At 43.4% G+C, this 19,466-nt stretch overlaps 1 protein-coding gene across 1 annotated transcript in view; it reads left to right on the top strand.

Annotated features, from left to right (window-relative positions):
• wscd2 (WSC domain containing 2) overlaps positions 1-12,702 on the top strand; it is a 332,148-nt gene extending 319,446 nt beyond the window's left edge. The window contains exon 8 of the mRNA XM_069932664.1: positions 10,866-12,702. Coding sequence (XP_069788765.1) covers positions 10,866-11,218 — 353 coding nt within the window. The 3' untranslated portion in view covers positions 11,219-12,702. The remainder of the gene's footprint in view (positions 1-10,865) is intronic.
• The last annotated feature ends 6,764 nt before the right edge of the window (positions 12,703-19,466 follow it).

Here is a 19,466-nt window from a genome sequence, read left to right as displayed (position 1 = left end):
CAGACACTTCAGTTCAGTCGCTTTGAATGCCAGATCCCTTTGAAGTTGCTTGTACATTTCAGTTTGGCCAATGTTTGCTTCCAACTCCAGATACTCCTTTTCCCTCCTTAGCTGCTCTTCAAAGGCATATTTATCCTTAAGCCAATTTTTGTCATACAATAAGAGCAGGCTCTTCAGCCTCAGCTTTTAAACGTGCAGATGTTGCACTAGAAACTCTGGAGCTTGATCCAGAAGAACTTCATTTGCTTCTCCTGCTTCCAACATTTGACACCCTATCACCTGGTTGTATTTTGTCCTGCATGTCGGATGTTGCCTTAATATTTGACTTTCTCCAGTCTGTATTGCAGATCCTTTGCATTTTCATCCTCTTCACCACCATTTGGTGACACACCTTCAACCATTTCCAAGTTGCTGCCTTCAAATTCAGTCGGTGCCTTCTGCAGTGGTTTTACAGGGTCTTCATTCCCATCACCTGAATCCATCTCTTCTTATTTCTATTGCCTGTTTCAGCCTTGCAATGAGAAGGCTTCTGACACCACTTATATCTAGGTTACGCCGCTTCAGTTCTGATTTGAGATCTTTGACCCACAAGTCTGTGTGATTCATCGCACCTTAGCAGTGCTGCTGGCAGAAGTGGCTGCAGCCATTTTGCACGTCTCCCTCCAACCTTCCACTGAGCTCGAGCACCAAGGCCACACAACCCAAACCCAAAATCAATAGTCCCCAATGGACAAGTGGCAGCACATCCAATGTCTGTTCAAACTTACAACAAATACACAGAAAAAATCCATAAACGTAAGCCTACCGCTTCTGATGGCTGTGATGCACGAGGGAGTTTCCACCGCAGCAGCAGTGGTTCTCGGCAAATGACTCCACCAGCGTGTATATAGGACATTTTGCCCTAGGGTTAGAATCCCTAGACCCCTCTGTGACCGAAGCTCAAACCAATGGAGGTGGATTGCTGTCAGCAGCCTGCACTTGGTATTTCCAACATGGGCACCAAATTGTTTTCGGTATTGCTCCAAACCGAGGAAGGGAAACAGTCCAAATGTTCCAACAATGTCCATTCAATCCAAATCTCTGCTTCAAGGCCTCCATGTAGTTCTGTCATATATGCAGCTATTTTCTGTTGACTTAGATCTATCCATGAAAAGGCCTCTCTTCCTGAAGCCAAAGAAGAAATTCATAGCAAAGTCCAGATGCATTTTAAACTGTTTATAAATGATCACAAAAGGACTCATAATGTGACATGGTTTTGTATGAAACTTGATAACGACTGTGGTATCATCAATGGTAATATCGTAATTTTATTGTATGTGATAACAGTGAACAGAAAATATTAGAGCTCTACTCACCCTCCTCATCTCTATCTCATCATACCAGTCAACGCCGGCTATTAACTCTCAAACCCCCGCACATGCACCAACAACCAAAGTGAATAGCACGTGCGAACTTGAAGAAACAGAACGCATGTAACCTATGGACTCCGGGATGCCAAATCTACAACAACAAGTAACACACCTAAGGGATATGGAGGAACGGCAGGTGAATGGAGTTGAGTCCATTGCCAGATCAGTCTCGATCTCATTGAATGGCAGGGCAGGCTCAAGGGTCCCACTCCTGCTCCTATTTCCAATGTTCTTATGTAAACTGAGCACGCCTTACCAGTGACAAGTGACCTGTAGGCATGATCCAGAGGGAGGAACAAAGAGTAGTTGTCCATTTACACTTAACATGGTTGTTTGGGCCTTAACTTCAAAAGTCAAAGCTCATCAGGAGGATAGTGCCTAGAGTGAAAACAGTAAGAAGGAAAGGAAGGCACAGAATAGTTTACCATAGACATAGGCCTACATGTCTGTGTGAATTAAACTAAATCTCTTCTGCCAGCAATGATCCACACCCCTCTATTCTCTGCACAATCATGAGCCTCTCTAGCCTCAAAGGCTATCTGCAGACCATCCCATAGACCTAGCACTCACTGTTAAAAACTTGCCCTGCCCATCTCCCTCAAACTTTCCCCCTCACTCCTTAAATGCATGACGCCTAATGTTTGACATTTTGACATTCCCTGGGGAAAGGATCCTGACTGTCTACCCTAACTATTCCTAATCATAAATTTCTGCCTGTTCTTCCCTCAGCCTCTGATGCTTCAAAGAAAGCACCTCAGGCTTGTTTAACCCCTCCTTATAGCTCATACCCTCTAATCCAGTCAACATCCTGGTAATCTCCATTCCAAAGCCTCCTGCATTGAGGTGGCCAGAATTGCTCACAATATTGATAGTGTGGTCTTCCCAAAGTCAGAAGTAGCTGCAATATGGCTTCTTTACTCTTTTCACTCAATGTGGGGAGAAGTGCTTTGAAAGTTAAGTCTGTCAGAATTGTGTGCCCTCAGAAAACCTTTGTCAGAATGAAAGAAGAGAGGCTGTGTGGCTTGTTAAAATTATTGTTTTTCAGCTTGCATTTACAGATTTCTTTTTTGTAGAGTACACCAAGCTTAAATGGGGCTGCTTCAGTGCTAACGGCCACCTGGTAAAGCTTACATTTACATTATGTTTGGCATGTCAGCAGGGAATGTAGCTGCAACACAGAAGCAATTAAATGAAAGGTATTCCACACAGAACTGAGATGAATCAGAGACAATGAGCCTTCCAGCCTGTTGATTTTTTTTAATGTGTTGAATTTGCAAATTAAGTGTTGGCAAAAGGACACATTTCCCATTGTAAGATTTTGATGCCACTTTACTGCCCTTGCTGTTGAGATCTAAAAGATGGTTAGATTTATATTTCTAATTCAAAGACACATCCTAATTTATGAGAGCCATGTGACCTGCTTTCTTAACTACAGAGTCAAAGCAGTTTTCCATGCCAACTATTTTCTCATTCAAGTGAGATTTCTTTCCCAGCCACCCCATCTCCAGTCCCACACCACCTAAGAATGTGGTTTGTCTAATGCTATGCCAAACCCAGTGAGTACTGGAATTTGACAATGACATCAGATTTTCACCGGAGCTGCAGCATTAAAGCTAGGTTGCACAAACTTGGTAACATTTGCTAGGCCAAAGAAAATCGGAGCGCAGAGAGAAAGTGGCCATTGGCATTCCAACCTTGAGGTAAGACAGGCAACAAAGAGTTGGAAGGTTGCAGCCATGGATATTTATTTATCTCTCATTTTATATTTATTATCTCTTTTTAGGTATAATGGTGCGCTGTGGCTTTGGAAGTGGAGCAGAGGAGGTTTAGCACAGTTAGCCTACAAGGAGATATTGAATCATCTGGGACTGTACTCACTGGAATTCAGATGAGAGGGCTTCTTATAAAAAGATGGAGCCAGGGAAGGAGAGAACTGTCAATATTCAGAGGAGTCTAGATGGAGATAAGGAGGAACTAGTTATCCCAGAGAGGAGTGAATCTGTGGAATTCTGCCCAAGAAAGTAGTAGAGGCTGCCTCGTTAAATTTAGTGAAGGCACAGCTAGACTTTTGCGCAGTTTGAGGATTAAGGATTACAGGGAAAAGGCAAGTAGATGGACCTGAGTACACTGTCAGATCAGCCTGATCTTATTGAATGGCGGAGCACCTCAATGGGCTGGATGGGCGACTCCTGCTCCTATTGCTGTTCTTCCTGTGGTAATTTATCCCATGGTAGTTGGTATCTTTTGTGGCTGGAGCATGTAAGAATTTTGATACATCCATATACTGTACTTGGGTATAGGATAATTAACTCTCATATCATATAATGTTGTATCATGAGGTTCCAAGCTGAGAAGAAAACTATACAATTGATTAGTTTAAGGTAGAGTTAAGCAATTTTTAATTGTTCTTAAAATTCTATTGCAAATCAAGGGCAAAATATTCCAGTACATATATTCTAATAAAATTATAGTGTTGACTAAGGCTACTGCTTTGTCTTACAGCTCCAGCTGTTGCCTTTGACATGACTGAAGTGTCTGTAAAATTGTCACACTGTTCCGTGGTATTAGTTTTATGATCTCCTCAGGGCCATTGTAAAGCAAAGCTTTATGTGCTGTGATTACACAAGGTGAATTGCCCTGTATCTGCTTAATGAAACAGCTTCTGTCTCCGATGATTCAGTGGGGACTTGGCTACAGATAGCTGCTTAATCAGGCATCTGCTCGGTGCATCTGACTAGGAGCACTGTCCCAGCCCACTGTGGGCCAGTCAGCTCTAGTGCAGGGTTGAGAAGTATTCACTGGCTGGTGTGCAAATTTCGGTCCAGAGAAGAGGAAATGGTCACTTTTAATACTGTTTGTGTTTTATTTTATTTTAACTATACAGCATGGGAGAAGGCCCTTCCGGCCCATGAAACCCATGCTGTTCAATCACACTGAATCAGCCTACCATCGCAGTAAGTTTTTGGAGGGTGGGAAGAAGCCGGAACACCCAAAGGAAACCCACGCAGGTCAAGAGGAGAAAGTACAAACTCATTATACACAGCAGTGGATTTGAACACAGGTCGCTGGCACTGTAATTGCGTAAAGATTTTGTTCCATAGAAAAAGACCTTTGCCCATGCAGACCAAGATATTGGCTTAAGCTCATCCCATTTTAACAGCCTTTCTCTATTTCTTTCCCTCTGCCTCCTTTCCTCCAACTCCCCCCCCCCACCCCACTTCCCTTTGTTCTCCTATCAGAGAGCTCTTCTTCTTGCCCTCTGCCCTCACCCCCATCACCTTATCTTTACACCGAAGGTGGCCTGTACTCAGACAGCATATGAAGTGGAGCACTTGCAAGCGACAAAGGGATGTTTAAATCACCATTTTTTCCAAAGTGGTAACAGCTTAGTGTCCCCTTTGTAAAATGGCGGCTCTTTTGCTTTGGAATCCTGTGAATTGCTGCTGTGCTTGCTGTTACACGGAACAGCTGACATCATTTGCACATCCTACATGAGTTTTAATTGCCAATTCCACTGCTTTGACAGGTTTCCGCACATGCTCAAAGATCAGATTCATCTCTGATAGCAAACACGTATGAATCTGGTCATCATTGATTCTGCACACTCTCCTATTCCTTTGCACCTGAGGGAATGTGTTGTCATAATTACCTTTGAATTATTTGACAATTTCATTAATCCAGAGATTTTGTTGGCCTCTTTTTCATTGGTTTTCTGAACTATGAATCAAACAAACCTTCCCATGATCTTGCTTGGCTTTAATTCAAGTCAACATAACCTCAAGAAAGTAGTCGACACTATAAACGATCCCCGTCACCCTGGTTGCCATCTCTTCTATCTGCTATCTTCAGACAGAAGTTACAGAAGCCTGAACTCTTCATTCTAAAACAGTTTTTTTCTCTCAATAGCTATCAAGCTCATAAAACCATCGTGTACTACCCTTTCCAGAATACAACACCACATCTCTCTGCACTACTGTAACATGACATTTTTTTAACACAGTGAATATTTTTCCTTTCTTTTATACTTATTACCTTTTTTTCTCTCTCCGGTAGTAGTTAACACTTATTACTCATGTATATTGCATACTTGTGTTGCTGCAGCAAGCAAGAGGAATTTCAGGACATTTGTACATTGAAGTTACTGATATGATCATAAACCCTTATCATAATCTCATCTCCATTCCTTTTTATTAACAATGTTTTAACAATTTTTTTTCTGGGCTCAGCACATTTCTCATTAAACCATTTTCAGGGGTTCCTCCAAATCAAATAAGACAGACCTCTGCTTATTTTCATTATCCATATCCATGGTAGCAAAGACTGTATCTCACACTATCCCTTCCAAACCTACATTTGAGGAACAAATAGTGCAATTATATCCATCTTTTGTGGCCATTTTTATTCATATTTTCAAAAACAGAGTTGTTAGATGTTCATTTGTTTGTCTCTGGCTTTCATTTAAAAAATAGTTCTTCCTTTATTTTGATCTGACCTTCGAAACAGCTTTCCTTGCCTCCAATATATTAGAGCTTAACACACGCAAAAGGTAGAGATGGAGCATTGTCCTTTAGGAAGTTTCAACCTTTGTTCCAATTCCACTGAGTGCACATCTGCAAACACAGATCCATACATGGATCAGACCCAAGGTCTGTCAAAGATCAAAACATGAACACAAGATAAGCCATCAATGATCAATCATGTGCTTACTCCATGGTCATTCTGTGAAATACTGGGTAGCAAGTGATAGCAATCTGAACATTGACCATAGCCTATTGGCATGCACGTTGTGGGGAATGACTGAAAATTCGGAGTTCTCTTGTTTGCGCTCATGAACGTAGAAACTAGCATGTCCTGCCAACCATTTGCCTGTCAATCTCCAAAATGTCCTCAATGGAACATGACAGCACAGTACAGGCCCTCAGCCCACAATGTGCCGACCTATGTAAACCTACTCTATAATAATCTAATCCTTCCATACCTCACGCACATAGCCCTCTGAGCCTCTTACACCCATGTGCCTATCTAAGAGTGTTTTGAATGTCCTATTATACCATTTTCCACCTCCACCCTGGCATTGCATGCCAGGAACCCACCACTCTCTGTGTACCTCTGACTCCTCCCCTAAACTTACTTGCACTCACCTTAAACAGATAACCTCTGGTATTTGCTATTGTCACTCTGTGAAATAGGTGGTAGCTGCCCACCTTTTCTATGCCCCTCATAACCTTGTATATCTCTATTGAGTCACCTCTGATCCTTCGTCGTTTCAAAGAGAAAAGCCCTAGCTTTGGCAACCTTGCTTCATAAGACACATTCCCCAATCCAGGCAACATCTTGGTAAATCTCATCTCCACCCTCTCTAAAGCTTCTACATCCTTCCTGTAATGAGGTGACCAGAATGGAACACAATATTCTGTGTGGTCTAACCATAGTTTTATTGAGCTGCAACATTACCTCATGGCGCTTGAACTCTAACAATGTTATACACTTGACCACATGATGTCATTCTGACCATGGAACAGTAAAGATGGCAATTCCTTATCACTCACAGCCTCTGCCAGGTTAGAATAAAACAGTTTCCGTGTTCATTCATTTAAATGAAGTGGAGAATTATGAAAATGATTAAGCTAAGTTTAAATCACCAATCTTTCCAGAAATGTAGAAAACATCCACCCCTAAGGAGAATATTCAGCCCATCATATCTGCATCAGTGATTTGATGCAGTTCAGAAACATTCAAAGATATTTGAGGACATTACCATCCAGCTAAACTAGGGAGGTAGCTCAGCCATCTATCATTTCCATGGGGGGAGCTCATTGTGCCCTCTCCTTCATGTGACAGAGCCTCACCTGGACTCTCTTAGCTGGTTTCATTCACCAAGTTGGCAATGGGAGAGTTACACCAGGCAATTGCAGTGCACTGAGTAGTTTGGACAACTCATTGATGTCTCTGAACTCTATGACTTTAGAACTAAGAAAAATATTAGATAAAGGGGAAAAAAGTAAGGAGTCGGTAAAGAAGAGATGGAAACAATGGAATTAAACATGAAAGTCTGCAAACACTGTGATTGTAGTAAAAACACAGAGTTTCGGGCCTGAGCCCTTCTTCAAGGTACGAGTTAAAAACAGGCAGGTTTCTGAATTAAAAGGCTGGGAAGAAGGGAAGAATGGGCAGGAGGAGCACAGGCCAAAGGACAAATTTAATTAATTGGGACACAGGAGAGAGGAAAGGTGAGAAGTGACTGGGGGAGGGGAGTTGTTTTAGGCTTTGTGGAAGCAGAGCTGTGGGAAAGGAGGCAAAAGGAAAAGGAGATAGAGAGAGAGAGAGCTAGAGGACGGAGACAGTGTAAGATTGGGGTGGGGAAGTGCTAACAAAAACCCTGAGAAGACTATGTTGATGTCCTCCAGTTGGAGGGAGGCCAGAAGGAATAGGAGATGATGTTTTTTCCAATTTGCGGATGCTCTCAGTCTGGCAGTGCATGAGACCATGGACAGACATAGGCAAGGGAGTGGAATTAAATTGGGTGGCCAACAGGAGATCCCTACTATTGTGGTGGACGGAACCTACGTGCTCAATGAAGCAATCTCCCAGTCTGCATCCAGTCTCTCTGATGTAGAGGAGTCCACAAAAGGGAGCAGTGGATGCAGTAGATGATCCCTGCAGATTCACGTGGATTAACTGTTTGGGGCCCTGAATGGTGGTGAGGGAGGGAGGGAGGAGGTGTGGATGCAAGTGCAGCACCACCTGTGGTCACAGTGGTAAGTACCAAGGAGGTGATTGGTGAGGAAGGATGAGTGGACAAGTGAGTCATGGAGGCAGCAGTCCCTATGGAAGGAGCAGTCCCTATAGAAGGTGGAGAGGGGAAGATGTCAAGTGGTGGGTTTACATAGTAGATGTAAGAAATACAGGATGATGTGTTGGATGCGGAGGCTGGTGAGGTGGTAAGAGAGGACAAGAAAAGCTTTGTCCTTGGTGCACGTGGGAGTGGAGGGGGCCAGGGCAGATGTGTGGGTAATGGAGAATATGTGGGTGAGGATCAAGTTGATGGTGGGAGAGGGGAAGCCACATTTCTTGAAGGAGGTCATCTTTGATGATCTGGCATGCAAGACCTCATCGTATGCGATGGAGATGGAGGAAATGAAAGAAGGGAATAGAATCTTCACAGAAGTTAGGGGGTTAAGAAGTTTAGTTGAGGTAGCTGTAGGAGTTGATGAGATTGTAGAAGATGTCTATTGAGAGTTGAACTCCCAAGATGTAGACAGAGAGATCAAGAAAGGGCACAATGTTGCTAGAGATGGACCAAGTGAATTTGATGTTGGGGTGGAAGTTGGCTGAAAAGTGCATGAAGTCAATGAGCAGATCATGGGTACATGAGGCAGCACCAAAGTAGTCATCGATGTAGTGGAGGAAAAAGTTGAGGGGTTTTGCCTGTGTGAGCTCGAAGCAAGGATTGCTCCACGCAGCCAACAAAAAGGCAAGTAAAGCTGGGACTCGTGCAGGTACCCATGGCTACCACTTTGACCTGGAGAAAGTGGGATGAGTAAAAGGAGGTATTATTGAGGATGAGGATAAGTCTGCCAGCTGGAGGAGAGTGGTGGTGGAAGGGTACAGGTTGGGTCTTTTGTTGAGAAAGAAATGAAAGGCTTTAAGGTCATCGGTACAGGGATGGAGGTGTATAGTGATTGGATGTCCATGGTGAAGATGAGGTCGTGAAGTTCAGGGAGCTCGAAGTTGTTGAAATGATGGAGGGCATGTGAGGTATCCTGGATGTAGGTGGGGAGGGTCTGGACCAGGGTGGGTGAGTGATGCGGGGGGTGGGGCAAATCAGAGTCGTGATAAGGGAAGACCAGTTTAGTGGGGCAGGAGCACGTGGAAATAATGGATCTGCCAGGACAGTTGAATTTGTGGATGTTGGATAGGAGGTAGAACTGGGCATTGAGAGGTTGGGACACAATGAGGTTAGTGGCTAGATGAGGAAGTTGATCAGAGGTAATTAGTTCAGAGATAATGCATGGGATAGTGGGTTGATGATTTTGGTCGGGTTCTTTTGGAAGGGCAATTGAGAGGAGGTATTTGAGAGTTGTCATCTGACTTCAGTCAAATGGAAGTCAGTGCCCCAGACCACAACAGCGCTACCCTTTTGTGCCAGTTAGATGGTGAGATTGCGATTAGTGTGAAGAGAATGGAGGTCAAAGCGTTTCGAGGGGCTGAAATTGGAATGAGTGAGGGGAGTGGTGAAATCAAAAGGTTGATGTCCTTGGAAGCATTTGGAAATATAAAGGTCCAGAGAAGAAATCCAGAACGAGGTGTCCAGGAGGAGGAAGAATGTAAGAATGTTTAAAGTGGGAGAAGCGGTCTATGTGTGTGTGTGGGGGCGGGGGGGGGGGGGGGTGTGATGGAGAATTCTGGTTGTGGAAGTGGACATGGAGACAGAGCTGAAGGTAGAAGAGTTCACCATCATGGCATGCGTGGAATCCGCTGAGGTGTGGGTGATGGGTGATGAAGGTGAAGCCTCTACTGAGGATAGACCATTCTGTCTCTGAGAGGAGAGGGTTGGAGGGGCTGGTGAAGAGCAGGCAGGGGAATGTCAGTGGGTGGAGTTTGTCGGGAGGAGGAGGAGGATTTGGTGGATCAGGAGGTGGAGGATAGGAAGGATCCAAGGAAGAGTTGGGGCAGTCAGAGAGGGAATGGGGAGGGTGAGACGGACAAGGGAGAGAGTTTATGACAGAAGCTCAGTCCTGTGGGCCACCAGGGCCAGGGTGAGTTTGTGTTGAATGCTTGGTCCTGTGGGCTGACGACAGGACTAATGGAAATAGATGGAGGTGGTGGATACCTAAAATTGGACAAGTCCATGTTCACTCCATTAGGTTTGAGGTGTCCAAGAGGAGTATAACATGTTTTTACATTTTAAATTTCGAGATGCAGCATGGTAACAGGCCCTTCTAGCCCACATGTCTATGTGCCCAAATACACACACATAACCAATTAACCTACAAACCCTGTACGTCTGGAACGTGGGAGGAAACCCATGCAGACGTGGGGAGAATGTGCATTCTTCAGAATCCCAGCGGTCATAGAACAGAAGGCGTGTGAGGCAGAGAAGAAGAAACAGGCCATTTGGGGGGGGGGGGGGGGGGGGAAGAGGAGTTAGAGAGAGGGAAAATTAAGTACAAGAGTAGATGAAGAAGAGATGGAAACAGAATTGGTTGTGGGGGGGGGGGAATCCTAAAATTAGAAAAATAAATGTTTATGCTGTTGGGTTTAAGATTGACTATGATTGTTGATCTTAAAATTTACATTTGGCCTTGCCGTGACAATAGATGAGGCTGAGACAGCCATGTCACCATGGGAAAGGTTGGCCGCAGGAAGTTTATGTTTAAACCTACGACCAGAGTGTATGTGTTCAGTGAGGTGGTTTTAACATTTCATATTTTGATGTTTCTCTTTGTTCCACAGAATGGCCTGAGTTTGTGAGGAATTACGCGCCTTGGTGGGCGTCCCACACTCTTGACTGGTTGAAGTTTGGCAAGGAGGTCCTGGTGGTTCACTATGAAGATTTGAAGCATGATCTTTTCAACCAGCTAAAAAAAATGGTGTCCATCCTGGGCCTCACTGTTTCTGATGACAGACTTCTCTGCGTGGAAAGTCAAAAGGATGGGAACTTCAAACGCTCTGGCCTGAGAAAATTGGAATATGACCCCTATACCCCTGAGATGCGGAAAATGATTGATGTTTTTGTCAAGACAGTTGATGTGGCCCTCAAACTGAGAAACTTAACGGGAGTTCCTGAGGATTACGCTCCCAGATGATTTTGTTGGTAAATGCTTTTGGGATATGGCTATGTTTCCCTCCTTATCCCTGGTCAATACTCCTCCTCACCGATGGGTGGTTTATTTTAGTATCCTGCAGCTATTAGCTTTCCAAGTGCATTGAGCATCTAGAGTAAAAGTCACCAAATAGGATGGGGGTTGTGTCAATAACTGTACAGTGTAGATCTGCCAGGGGGCAACCTTTAGAAAGTGAAGTGTCATCAGGCTCAGTGGCCCTCTGGAGTTTACCACGAAGTGAGAGGAGGTTATCAGTGTTGCCCATGGGCTTTGTGGTATGCAGGAGCTGGACTTCATTGCTCTTGCTTGGACCATCAAGCCTGGGATCAAGATGCAGAGAAAAAAAAAACCTGTCATTGGTTGGATCATGGGCAAGAAGAAACCAGGAGCCAGCCTATCATATACAAGGTTGTTGGGAGAGAAGGGGCAGGCTGAGAAAAAACAAGTATAATACTCACTAATTTCAACGTTAACTAACACTCATTCACCTGGAAAATGCTCTAAAAAATGGCACTCAGTGTGCTATCAAAACACAAACCTCCTTTGATTGAGAATGCAGACACTGCCTTTCTCTTTTATACTTTCCCCTAAAATCTGAATTGAACCAGGCCTGTTGTCGTGGGGTCAGACCTGCCCAATGCAGTCAGGTAGAGCATCTGGAATGCACAACCCGCTCCTGTCCGACTGCAACTTCCAAACATGATTCACCATTCCTGTCCGTCACTGTAAGCCAAACCCTGGAAACTTGTGTTGGAATGTCACAGGTCTATTTTACATTATATCTGGGCGCGGCAGCCAATCTCATCTCATTTACATGACGTAGAACCTTTGTGATGGGGTTGTTGATGGTTCAATTGTTTGCCATTTAATTTGCAAAGGATGGATCGATCAGTGTGGAAGAGCAAGGCTCTCTTAAATTAGGAAGTACTTCCCACTGAGAGCAAACCAAAATATTAGGAAAGCAAGAAATAAAATGTGGTAATTCTCAATTGTGATTAACCATATCTAGAGCAAAATTAGGCCGCCCTTATGTCAGGAGACTTAGCTCCATGAATGTACCATGGTCGGCTCCAAGGCGCCAACTGCAATCCTTCTCGGGGAAGGATCATCGGCAGAGCGCTGCGATCCACCATATTGCATGAATATACAGCCGCTGTAAGTGGCTGGTTAGGGGCAGGCTGATGATGTCACAATGACACTGTCCGGCCGTTACCCATCTCCCCTCTCTCTCCCACTCACTCATCCCTCTCCCTCCATGACCCCCTCCGGGCAGGGACGACTGACGGGAGCCATTAGGGCAGGGGTAGCCAGCGGGAGCTGTCAGGGTGGGGGGAACCATCACGGTGGGGACCGTCAGGGGGCGGCCGGGGCGGGATGTGACAGTCCACCCAACTGCTCTAGCATCTCACCAAGCCGCTTCAGCCTTCAGGGCTGCTTGTCAGCAGCAGAGCAATGGCTATCTTCCCTACCCATGATGTCCCAGTCAGCTGGAAATGTTCTGGGAAACACAGCAGTTCCAGCTGAATAGGGGATTATGGGTAGGGAAGACAGCCATTGCTTTGCCGCGTATTTATGACGGGTGGTGCTACGGCATCACTCGCCCCGCCTCCCTCGGATCCGAAGGACGATACGAGGCACCGCTCGACATGTTTTCCCACCATGCTTGTAGCCGGCCTCCCATGAAAGGACCTATATAGAAAGAGAAAGAGAGAACTGGAGAGAAAGAGGGGAAATGAGCGAGCTAGAGAGAGAGAGAGACTAAGCTAGAGAGAAAGTGAGCGAGATGAGCTAAAGAGAGAAAGAGAGAGAACAAGCTAGAGAGAGTGAGAAGGGAAAATTTGTGATAATTGGAGTTAATAACTAATTGGCAATGTCAATAAAACATTCATTTCTACCCTATTTTCTTTCATAAACTAACTTGGTAATTTCAGAACAGAATTAATTTATAAAATTTCAGATAAAATGAACCAAATGGAGTTCTGCTGTGCTGAAAATGTTTAGATAAAAATTCTATAATTAATTCTTTCAACAATCATTAATGAGTAGTTTGCACTAATTAATTTCATTTGAAGAATAAATGGCTGAGCATCACCAAGCTGAGTATTCGAATTAGCTTGCCCAATAGCATGCCTGTCATAGCACCTCTACTGATCAGCTGCTTGTTGTATCCATGATGTGTCGAGGTTTGCTTTGAGTCCCTATTAACAGATGCCTTGCTCATTGAAGCATAACTGCAAACATCTTCAAGTCAGAAAATGAACAACCCCAGCTCTCTGAGACATCTCTTCAGTGAAGCTGGTTATTGTAATGTTAGCCCTCAGGTCAATGGGAATGCAGAAACTCAAGCGGTGGGATGAGGGAATACTGTTTCAGTGGTTTAGCTTCTTAATAAAGTTAACCTGGCATCAATATTCATTTCTGGACACTGTACCTCCAAAACACGTCATTGGTCTTAGAGAGGTTAGCACTCCAATTCCCCTGAGACATAAGGGCTTTCAAACATGAAGCTAAACTTCTGATTTAGCAGTAAACTGCTGGACTGCAGCAGTTTGTGTAGATGATCTGGTACACTTGTTCTCAGCTTTTATTCACCCACAGGTCGTCTTGAGTTTTCCTTTACTTCCTGCAGACTACCTGTAACAAGCTTACAGACCACCAGTGGTGGGGGGAGGAATGATTAGCCAGCACAAAGCACTTCCCAGACAGCAGCAGGATTTTTGTTTGGGTGGGAAAATTTCAGAGAATTTTCATGTATTTTGTCATCAAATTTACAAACTTGTTTTACATTGATAGTTATTTATTATATCAGTAATATTTATATTTAATCACATCAGAGCATATGTATAACAAACACACATGGAACACCAGCGGTCAGTGGAACATAGATTGAGAAATACTAATCTAATGGAAGGATCTAATAGGTCAAATAGATTCACCAAGATCTACACAGAGAAGACTATTTTCTTAGACAGGCAGTAAGAGCAAGAGGGGACTCATTTAAAATTAGTAGAAGGCTAGTCAGGTAGTGGAACACTAAATGTTCTGACCCAGAGGATGCGGGATGCCCAAGATAATTTCTCCTCCTCATATCCACCCACTCTATCATGGTTCCTTCCTTTGGCAAATGTTGGCTTACTTTCTGAATGAAAATAGTGGGATCAGTGGTCTTGTAGACTACCAGGACATGTGCACTTCCACTGTTACCAGCTGCTAAATAGGTTGAATATTTTTATTGTTTATTGTAACATGTAACATGAGATAGTGTTTTGAGTGCTATCCAGGCAAGTCAATCCATGCTTCAGTGGAGCAGGTTGGATGATAATAAAACAAAAGTAGAGTCTTGTGTTACCATAATTCAAATGGTGCAGGGTACAGTGTTTCAAGGACAATGTGCACATTGATAAAAGTACAATTAAATCTGTACCAGGGCACTATCATTTACCATAAGAACAAAAGGCATAGGAGAGGGATTAGGCCATTCAGTCCACCAAGTCTGACTCACCATTTCATCATGGCTGAATCACTATAATTTTCCTTTTCAACCTTTATATTACGTTTACATAAACAATATTACAAAGAGATCAGCATTAATAATTGTTAACATACACAGACACCAGGTAACACATGTAAACCGAACCTCCTAACCTCTTAAAAGCCAAACATGAAAAGAATCAATTGTTATTGCAAAGATATTCCCCAAACTAAAAAGCAAAACAAAAGAAAAAAAATTGGGCTACCATATTTCTCCAATTAAACAACTATTTTGGCATTAACTCCAATCCTCTACACTCAAATAAAGGTTAAGAGGATTTGAAAAGGATCGACTTACAACATATAAAAATGTTAAATAAATGGTCTCCATGTTTATTCAAATTTGACTGAAGGATCAATAGTATCACTTCTGACTAAATCTAAGTTTAAACAAGTTTGGGAAAACCATTGAAAGGTGGTAAGTGGTTTAGAATCTTTCCATTTAAATAAAATAGATCTCCTGGTTATTAAAGTAACAAATGCAATCAGAAGACAAGCTGAAACGGATTAATGGCCAGAGTCCAAAACTGTTAAGATTTACTATCATTTTCGGCCCCATTCTCCACCTTCTCCCCATAACATTTGATTCCCTTCATAATCAAGAACTTTGCCTATCTTAAATATACCCAATGAATTGGCTCTACAGCCATCCATGGCAACAAATTCCATAGATTCACTACCCTCTGGGTAAAGAATAACTGGGGGAATAATGTAGACAGGTAGACCTCACCAGCTGCTCAACCATGTTCCACTATTTAGTGTGAACTGGACTGATCAATGATCCAGCTCCACATGTCGGTCTCTTCTGAACATCCTTGATTCCTCACAAATATAAAAAATGTTAATTTCCATTTTTAAATTAAACTTATCCCAGCGCCACATTTCATTTGCAGAAGACAGTTCCAAATTCCTAACCCTTCTGCATCCAAAAGTGTTCTTGTACTTCACTCCCAGGGTGTTTGGCTCAGATTAAACAATGTTATTGAAGCCAATGTCATTGCTTCTGCCCATTATAGTCCCCAGCTCATTGAAATGTCCTGCCAAGTGCTGGACCACTGTCTCAGGAAGAAGGGTAGGGATTTGCCCTCACTTAGAGATGGTTGGTTTTGGTCTCCACTTGCCGAATGAGTACATCAAAGAAGCCCAGAACTATTTCTTCAAATCAAGAGAGCTTTGCCAAACAAAGTTTGGATCACATTGTGCCAGGATCCATTCTCTGCGGGTCATATCTCAAGGTTGGTGGAGAGATCAAGGGAAATTCTGGCTCTTTATGTTAAATAATTATCTCACGCTGTAATTATTGGAAGCATCAGACAAAAGTTAAACACATGTTACCTTCTTGGGTCAATGTTAGTCATGTGCATCAGTAAATGACGCCTGGAAGAGAAAACCTTTGAAGTGAATCATTCTCAAATTCACCACTGTGACGTACACTTATCCCGGTTGTCAAGGGCAACCTGAAGAAGAAAAAGTGTCTCCTGATGATTTGGAAATCAAAGCAAAGAAAAGCTTGAATCTTGTCGTTTGACTAATAATTCCAGTTTCCTCAGGAGGCAATGCAGTGCAACTGGAAGTTGTGATTAAAAACATGTCAGAGTATCTGATAAGGCAGACCAATGAAAATTATTAATCTTGGATGAAAGGATGAAGGTATTGTCGTTGAACAGAGTTGGATAATAATTGTTCTACTAGTACTTCTAGTGATCTTCTAGAGCCATTCATCAAGGTTATTTTGCAATTCTGGCCTGAACAAGATTTAGAAGTACAACATGGTAACAGGCCCTTCCAGCTGATGAGCCCATGCCCCCCAAATACTCCAATGAACCTACAAACTCCTCATCCTTCTTAGAGGGTGGGAGGAAACCAGAGCACCTGGAGGAAACTCGCACAGACAGGGGGAGAACACACAAACTCCAGGTTGCTTGCGCTGTTATAGAATTGCACAACTCTAATATGATAGCTTTTCGGAATTATGATTGGGGTGGGCCCTTCTTACCCCCTTTCTTCTACTCCCCTCAAGTCCAAGCCAGGACTGGATCCCATTTCTGAAAGTTTTAAGTGTTGTATACCTGTAATGAAGAAAACTGTCAGAAGTGTTCAGAAGGCCAGACATTGCACAGAGGGCAGAACTCCACATTTTTAATTATGGAATTTACTCTCTCAATCTCTCAGTTGGAGTATGAATATGAGTTTCTTGTTCACCTATGTACGGATGCTCTGAAATCCTCACTTACAGTAGCCACACAGATATTTTAACAAGGACCAACAACAATGGATATGAATTAAATTACCTCGATCTCCAATGAGAAGAAAAATAACGAATATAAAAGGATAGATAAACAAATATTCACAGTTGCAAATAATGAAAACAAATGTTTCAAGAGTGGTCCCAGAGTATTTTATGGTTAGGGTTAGGGTTAAGGTTCAAGAGCCTGATAGCTGTTGTGAGAAAAAAAATGATCCTATTGTTTCTGAACTTCAGGCCGAAAGGTATCAGTGAGAAGAAGCAATGACCTTTATGATGTTGGCCAATTGCTTGAAGCACCATCTCTAGGTGTCTTCAACAGGCGGGAGGTTAGTGCTCATGAAGTATCTGGCTAGGTTGGCCACATCATGCAGCTTTCAGTGTTCCTGTGCAGCATGTCTGTATACTTCCTACAAATGACCATCTTGTCCATGGTGACCTAGGTCTCACACTGGGCTAGTTCCATTTGCCTGCACTTGGTGCATATCTTTCTAAACCCTTCCTACTCATAAATATGTCCAAATGTCTTTTGAATCTTTTACCTTCTATAGCCACCTCATTCCAAATACGTGCTAAAAGTTGCCTCTCAGGCCCCTCTTAAATCTTTCGCCCTCACCTTCAGTTGAAGCTCTCTAGTTATAGATGCCCTATCCTGGGGACCTTCATGATTTAAAAAATCTCTATAAGATCTCCTACATTGTATGGAATAAAAGGCCCAACCAATACAAACTCCCTCCCTCCTGTCACTGGCAAATGTCCTCTGGAGCCCTTCCAACTAGTTGATATCCTTCCTATAGCTTGGAGATCAGAAATGAACACAGAACTCCAGGTGTTATCTCACCAACTCCTTGTACAGCCGTATCCAGCGCTCCAAACTTTTGTACTCAATACAACATTAGGACTCTGCTCTGCAATCCTTCCACTGTTTGTCCCACAAAACACCTTGTCCTGACTTCCCAATCTCTGCATCCTCCTTTTCAAACCCTTTAGTGAGAATTCACATATTCTTTGTCACTCACCCTCACCTCCCACAGGTTAGTGTTTTCCCCACTGCATCAGTAGGAGAGCGATTCATGGTCCAAACACAGGCTTCTCTGACCACCTGTGCTCTGTCCTTAGCAGTAAGCTGGAACACCTGCTTGCAAGCCATTCGAATCCCCTCACTTTTCCCCCCACACAGGTATGTCTGTCCTCAGGATGAAAGCAAATGGAAACCTGAGGAACAACATGAGGTGACACGGTTAGTACAAAATTTATTGCAGAGGCTGGGGTTCAAGTCCTGCGCTGTCTGTAAGGAGTTTGTACGTTCTCCCCACGTCTTTGTGGGTTTTCCCCTGGGTGATCTGGTTTCCTCCCTTGTTCCAAAGATGTTCAGGGTTCATAAGTTAACATGGTGTAATTGGGCAGTGCAGACTCATGGGATAGAAGGGTCTGTTAACATGCTGTGTCTCTCAATTAAATTAAAATTAAATACATAAATACAAATCCAAGGGGATGAATGTTGAATTTTCCATCTCTAAGTAATCCCCCCACCACCAATCAGGTTCCTTTGTTTTCATTTATCTTTACTTGCTCCTGTTCTCATTTTTCTCTCAAACCTTCCCCTTCCCCCCATTAGCCCTCTTCCACCTGTCTCTCCACCTCTCCCAGTTTCCTTTGTCCAGAATCCTATCACCCCCTGGCCTCCACCCCACCCACACCCAATTTTGTGCTTGTTTTTTCCCCTTCCCATTTCATTCTTGAGAAACGAGTCCTGACCCAAACGTTCAGTGTCCATCTCTTCCCATAGACCCTGCCTGACATTACCATGGCCCTCCAGCCTCTCGTAGTTTATTCAAGATTCCAGCATCCACAGCTCTTGTGTTTGAACTTTGATGATTGTTTTCCCATACACCAGTTGTCTCGCTGTTAAAAGCTTTCTCCCTGCCAATTGCTTGAGCCCATGCCTCAGAACCCTCTCCCCCTCCCACCACTCTGCAAGGTCACATCTCAGCGCCAACGAGTCCTTGGGGCATCTTCTTTGTTCTAATCAGAAACGCTGCTGTTCTTTTCTTTCTGAATAATATTTGCCGTTCGCTGGAATTATTCATCATGTTGATTTTCCATGTCAGAATGCTACTGACTTGATAACTCTGCCCTGTAGGTGATCCACAAATCATTAAATTAACCATAAATAACATTACATTCATTATTTTCAGGACAACAAGGGGTGTGTATAAGCTTTATTATTAAACCAGTATGTCTCTGCCAGGTCTGTAATGTCCCTGATGTATTTTACTCTCTCCCTGCGTTGTACACTTGCCTGAGGCAGGAAGGAAGCTGATGGTGCTGTTTGCATAAGGCCACGGATCAGAGTTACATTGACAATTATGCTTCTCATGCTGTCCAGTCAATCTGTGTGTGGATTGAACATATGTCCTGGGAAGGTTTATTTTCGACAGTCAGAAAGCAGAC

This window comes from Narcine bancroftii, chromosome 4, assembly GCF_036971445.1.
Source record: "Narcine bancroftii isolate sNarBan1 chromosome 4, sNarBan1.hap1, whole genome shotgun sequence".
In the NCBI taxonomy this organism is placed as follows: Eukaryota; Metazoa; Chordata; class Chondrichthyes; order Torpediniformes; family Narcinidae; genus Narcine; species Narcine bancroftii.
The sequence above is the reverse complement of the archived record's forward strand: the minus strand, read 5'-3'. Positions and strand labels throughout refer to the sequence as shown.